The 6462-nt window shown below is 40.2% G+C and overlaps 1 protein-coding gene across 1 annotated transcript; it reads right to left on the minus strand.

Moving 5' to 3' along the window:
* Window positions 1-226: 226 nt before the first annotated feature.
* Window positions 227-6124, minus strand: LOC307033289 (uncharacterized protein). The gene is made up of 4 exons (XM_079671688.1): window positions 5948-6124; window positions 1916-2071; window positions 1622-1714; window positions 227-870 (listed from the first exon to the last, which is right to left on the minus strand). The coding sequence occupies exons 1-4, from the start codon at window positions 6047-6049 to the stop codon at window positions 547-549; spliced, it is 675 nt and encodes a 224-aa protein (XP_079527814.1). The 5' UTR covers window positions 6050-6124; the 3' UTR covers window positions 227-546.
* Between the last annotated feature and the right edge of the window lie 338 nt (window positions 6125-6462).

Genomic DNA, 6462 nt, shown 5'->3' on the forward strand with positions numbered 1-6462 from the left:
TTTGCAAAGTTTTTCTCTCCTTTTGTTGAAATGACGAACCTGTTTGATAAATGCACGTTTTGTTCAGCCTGCTAATCTCCACATGTCCGGCTGAACAAAACGTGCATTTATCAAGCAGGTTAGTTTTCCACAGATCTTATTTTTTTACAATATTCCAAAATCCCATTGCTTTTTGTCAAGGGAACCAGCAGCTTACTTCAGGGTCGTCCTACAAAAATACGCCATCACTGCACCTCTCTATTTCAGGCTGAAAACACATTAACTTCAGTGTAGTGCTTATTGACATTAACAGGACATTGAAGCAATGGTGAAATACATTAAGTATACCACTGCATGAAAGCTATTAGAAACAAATATTTAAACATTAACAACGTTTCTGTTCTTCTGAATACATAACCGTTTCTTGGAATCGAAACAAAAACCTCCCGCACCCACAACATTTTCTTTTACATTCTTGTGCAATGTCCGATGTCAAGACGCCATTGTGCTAATACAGCACTCGGCCATGTTTTGGCCCAGAGGAGGAAAACATTGTTTTGGTTGTCTTTACTCTGAGCTTTGAAGTCTACCATACAGACTTTGCACTTTGGCGGACATCTTGTGTTGGTCAAGCTGCATGATTATTTTCTGAAGTACTTCAAAAGTGAAATGAAGGGGTTTTGGATATGCTATGTTGAGTGCATATAGCAAACCCAGAAGGAGGCCACAAGCTGAGGCAACTGAAGGCAGTTCATTCAGCACCTCCACGCCCTCGATGATGATTCCGATGTCTGCTGGTGGCTCCTGCAGTCCTTCCTCCTCCTTCCGTATCACAAACACACCCATTGTGAGCTCCTCCATCTCCTTCTGAAGATCATCTGTTCTGGAGTCCTAGAGTAGGAGTACATGACAACAAACATCACTGGCATCACTTTGCACTAATATGCAATAACTATGCACTTAATATGGGACAATAATATCACTGGCCGGAGTCCTACTCTGTGATAACTCACTGATTATTCAGACAACTCACATGATCAGAACCTAATATTTAAAAAATGCTAATACACCCTGAACTCACATATTGCAGATTGAAAATATATGTTTAATTGTTACTCCAGCTTGATCTGTATGTATATATTTTTTTCATTTTTCTCATCTGATCCATCTGTATTATTGCGATTATGTTGAGATGGATTAATATTAATATCATTCAATTGTTGTCAAATTGTGGATGTGCTGTGTGGCTGTCTGGGGGGGGGGGGGGGGGGGTTGCCATTGTTCTGTGTTTTGTGTTAAAAACATTCTAGGACTACTTTTTACATATTTTGTTTCGCGGTATACTTACTTACGGAAATTACTAAATTCCGATGCTATGCTTTAGTTATTCCTGATGAGCAGGTGGCATGGTCCATCAGTGTATGCATGGGTGAATGTGAACGTGGTGTTAAAGTGCTATGAGGAGTTGGGAAACCACAAAGGTGCTTTAAACTTACATGATGTCAAATGTCCAAGATTATGAATATAATCAAACCGGACAGGTGTTATTTTAGTAGAGAAATGTCCCTTTTACAGCATTAATAGCAATCTAATATGTATTAGCACGTGTGCCTTTGACAAGCTGTGCTGACATGCAAATTACTAGATATTCCTTGATCAGCTCATCTGGATCTTCTCCCAGGAAGATAATGAGGGCTCTCAGGACACACTCCCTCCGAAGATGAATGTCTTCAGTCTAGGACAACATTATTTCAAAATGTCTATTGACAGATTTCCTTACTCTTACAGCTAAAATCCTTCACTTTATTTTGAAACAAATGGACAGTAGTTACAGAGTTTCATAAAACAACAGTTGCCCTCTCCATGCATCTATAAAAGGACACACAAAATGTATCCCTTTTAGCTAGCAAGGACTCATTTGACAATGCAGATTTACCTGGTCAAAAATGTCCATGATGTCAGCAGTCTTTTGACGTGTTGATCCTCCTTTGGCACGGATGACTGTGATTAGCTGACTTGAGTGAATGTCCAACTGGGCCATGAACTTCTCCTCAAGAGGAATGGCCATTATCCTCTGGAACTCTGCATTGATCTATGAAAGAATAATACAAAAATGACAGTGTGTAAATTCATAAAAATTAAATTGGACTCAGTCTGTATACAATTAACATTTGAGTGTAAACTTCTTCCGACCCCTTTTCGGACGTGTAATTAGCTAAAGCTTTTTTGTTTATTGATATCAGACAATGACACTACAGATTATTCAATTATTAATTAAATGTTTCGTTTTGTTATTGCATTCATTTGTATAGTACTGTTTAACCTTTTGTTTCATTTGCATTTTCTTTGGTTTTAGACGCTCGATACTAAACTAAGCATGCCTCCACACTCACTCTTTGAAATCGGGGGGAGCCAGGGGGAGCTTGGCTCCCCTAAAGAGGGCGGGAGCTCCCCTGAAGGCCGACTTTGAGATAAATAGGGCCAGCCCAGTGGCGGCCAGCCCAGTGGCGGCCAGCCCATAGGGGCGCTAGGGGCGCCACCCCACCTCTTCCCACATACAAACAAATATTTAAAAAAATATATTAAATAAAAAAATATATATTTAAAAAAATATATTATTTCAAAAATATATATATTTTGTATTTTTATTTTTAATGAACAAGGTAAATATCATACAATTGGTATCAGTGAAATCTATAATCTACAATAAAATCTTGTTTAAAATTGTGTTACGATGTATAAAGTTACTGATAAGTCACATGTTTCCTGCCTGGCCTTGCCCTTGGCATTAGTTTATCATTACGGGGTGCTGCCCCCGAGCCAAACAGCAGCAACCAGCATGTTGCAAAAGTCTCAATAGTAAACTGTGCCGCCGAAACATAATTTCAGCCAATCAGCGCCGTCAAATATTTTGGTCACGAGGTCGCTCACGTTGGCGCCCACGTTGCTTACGTGCGTTGACGTGAGTTGTTTTTTAGACTCGTGAGGATATGGGGTAGTATCTATAGTAACGCAGTGTAGGCGGAGCCGTGACGTCATCTTCAATGAGCTCCCCAGAAAAACAACACAGCCGTTAGCTCTTAGCACTCAGAGCTCACAGCTCTTCATATCTGTTTAGAAACTAGACAAAAGTTAAACAAGTACAAACCACATACTGTCTGTGTCATGGCGAATACAGTTGCTGGTTTATTTATGTCTGTATAGGCCGTTGTTGTGAGTGTGGACGGTCGGAGCATTTACAACGTTAGCTTAGCCAAATCTCCATTAGAAAACACGCATTTTAAAAGGTTTTTCGCCTGCCGTCTGTCTGCAGACTTGTAAAAGCCTTAATTCATGGTTTTTAGAATCCGGTATCAGTATGTTGTTAATTCAGCATCATTTTGAAACGTGTATTACAATTAAATCAAAGTCAAATATGTTCATCTTGTTGTAGTTGTAGCCCCCTTGACAGCGATTCTCTCTCTCTAGTTTAGACTGCGGTCAAGCCAGCCGCCACTCGGAAAAACCTAGTCAAGCCAGCCCTCACGTGATATTGCGGTGCGCGAATATCCTATGCATTACGGTAGAGTAAAAAAAAATCCTCCCTCTGTGTTTAGATGACAATAAAACAAAAACTGTCCAGTATCAAAGACTCATTTCACTTCAGGGTGATAGCAGGACATCCCATCTAGTCACTCAGAAAAAATCAGGACATTCTGATGTAGAGTTTCAAAATAAAAGACCTTTGAAATCTCTATTGTATGAGTTATCATCCATGTTTTTAGATGGGAATAAAACAAAAACTGTCCAGTATCATAGATCCATCTCACTCGAGGTTGATAGCAGGACATCCCATCTAGTCACTCTAAAAAAATCAGGACATTCTGATGTACAGTTTCAACATAAAATACATTTGAAGCCTCATATATGAGCTATCATCCCTCTGTGTTTAGATGAAAATAAAACAAAAACTGTCCAGTATCAAAGACTCATTTTTACTTCAGGGTGATAGCAGGACATCCCATCTAGTCACTCAGAAAAAATCAGGACATTCTGATGTAGAGTTTCAAAATAAAAGACCTTTGAAATCTCTATTGTATGAGCTATCATCCCTGTTTTTAGATGAGAATAAAACAAAAACTATCCAGTATCATAGATCCATCTCACTCCAGGGTGATGGCAGGACACCCCATGTAGTCACTCTGAAAGAATCAGGACATTCTGATGTACAGTTTCAAAATAAAAGACCTTTGAAGCTTCATATATGAGCTATCATCCCTGTTTTTAGATGAGAATAAAACAAAAACTGTTCAGTATCATAGATCCATCTCACTCCAGGGTGATTGCAGGACACCCCATCTAGTCACTCAGAAAAAATCAGGACATTCTGATGTACAGTTTCAAAATAAAAGACCTTTGGGGACAGGGATGATAGCTCATATATGAGACTTCAAAGGTATTTTATTATGAAATTGTACATCAGAATGTCCTGATTTTTTCTGAGTGACTAGATGGGGTGTCATGCTATCACCCTTGAGTGAGATGGATCTATGATACTGGACAGTCTTTGTTTTATTCTCATCCAAAAACAGGGATGATAGCTCATATATGAGACTTCAAAGGTCTTTTATTTTGAAACTCTACATCAGAATGTCCTGATTTTTTCTGAGTGACTAGATGGGGTGTCATGCTATCACCCTTGAGTGAGATGGATCTATGATACAGGACAGTCTTTGTTTTATTCTCCTCCAAAAACAGGGATGATAGCTCATATATGAGGCTTCAAATGTATTTTATTTTGAAACTGTACATCAGAATATCCTGATTCTTTATGAGTGACTACATGTGGTTTACTGCTATCACCCTGAAGTGAAATGAGTCTTTGATACTGGACAGTTTTTGTTTTATTCTCATCTAAACACAGAGGGATGATTTTCTTTTACTCTACTGTAATGCATAGGATATTCGCGCACCGCAATATCACGTGAGGGCTGGCTTGACTAGGTTTTCCCTAGTGGAGGCTGGCTTGACCGCAGTTAGTTTAGCATACTCAGCCCGACTCAGCCTGGTTGTTCCTGGCCCTAGATCCACGATTTTATGGGGCCATTACATCACCAGAAGTCCCAATTTAAGGGGTCATTTCTCCCCAAAAAAAATGTTTTACTCACTATATCAACAGCCCCACCAAAGATATTTTCCACCAGCCGCCACTGGGGGAGCCCAAAACAATTGTGCACATTTGTGTCACACAGATTAGAAATGTTGAGTTTCTGTAAATAACAGTTCTTGAAAGAAATAGTCATTGTTCATTACAGTTTCTGAATATGTGTTTTATATTTGTGAATATGTCTGGGTGTTGCCATCTGTACGTGGCGGCACTGCATTCTTTACGCTACTTACGTTACTATGGTTACGGCGGCGATGCCAGCACGGTATTTGAAATGTTCATATTGATATTTTTTTACTCTGGCTTTGTAATAAAAAATATGCCGAAACGAAAACAGCCAAGCCTCGCAGCTTTTGGATTCACAAGCAAAGAAGCGAAGGAGTCTAAAATTGACAACGTGAACGAAACAACTTTTAGTTGGCCGGTTGTAAGCGGCGTTAGGGTCGAGTTTGACAGCTCCAGACCGAGGGAGAGGCCTGCCGATGCGGAGCGTGAAGAGGCTTCAACAAAGGCCACAGCCGCCGGCGTAGTGACACCGTCTGTAGTTGTAGCAGAGTGTTTTTATAGCAATTGATCTAATCCGCGCTGCTGCGCCAGTCAACAGAGCGTGCGTGTGATTATTTAGTTGCAGGATATGCACTGAAAAATAGGGCTCCCCCGAAAGCAAATGGGTAATTTGAACACTGTACACACTGGCAAAAAGTATAACAAACTAAAATGTAAATTATGTCAGTAAACACTGTTAAACATAATCTTTACCACACCATATTATGATGAATGGATAAAAGCTTACTAAAACATTGATACAGACTAGATTAGTACCTCTTTTTGTTGGAACAGTGCCGGCCACCTGTCTTTGAAGTCCTTGACTCCTGGCTCTTGGTTTACCTCCTCCGGTCGTCTGTAGGCGAACGTGTGAGCCATTTTGTCTGTGATGACCCTATTATTGTTCCTTATCCTGATGTCTGTCAGAAGTTATAGTCTTTCTTTTTCCAGGCTTTCCAGATTGGCACCAGTGGGGAAGGATGGATAAAAGTTAGCCTCAGCTCGCTTTGGCCTCTTGACTTTTCAGCAGGGAAAGCATCTGTAGCAGCTTTAGATTTCAGGGAATTTACCACCAGCTCTGGGCACCCCTGCAATTTGAGCTGAGTCCTGTGGTTTCCCATCTTATATTTCAGGCGCTGTTTCCATCCATTGCAGCCATTGAATGAGCCAGGTTTTTTCAAACAAGGATGCTTTTTGATAAGAGCCTCTGCTATAAATGTGAGGCTTTATCAATGCTGCATCGATCACTTCCAGCATAAACAAGAAGGCAGTCCCACCATCGAGGCGACCGG

The sequence above is a fragment of the Notothenia rossii genome, assembly GCF_949606895.1.
Source record: "Notothenia rossii genome assembly, chromosome: 3".
NCBI lineage: Eukaryota > Metazoa > Chordata > Actinopteri > Perciformes > Nototheniidae > Notothenia > Notothenia rossii.

Excerpts from the sequence above, each read along its gene's own strand:
- LOC307033289 (XM_079671688.1), bottom strand. The coding sequence starts at position 6,049 with ATGGCTCACACGTTCGCCTACAGACGACCGGAGGAGGTAAACCAAGAG. Across the intron at positions 1,715-1,915 it reads TCATGGACATTTTTGACCAG|ACTGAAGACATTCATCTTCG; the intron begins GTAAATCTGCAT and ends ATGTTGTCCTAG. Across the intron at positions 871-1,621 it reads AGCTGATCAAGGAATATCTA|GACTCCAGAACAGATGATCT; the intron begins GTAATTTGCATG and ends CTCCTACTCTAG.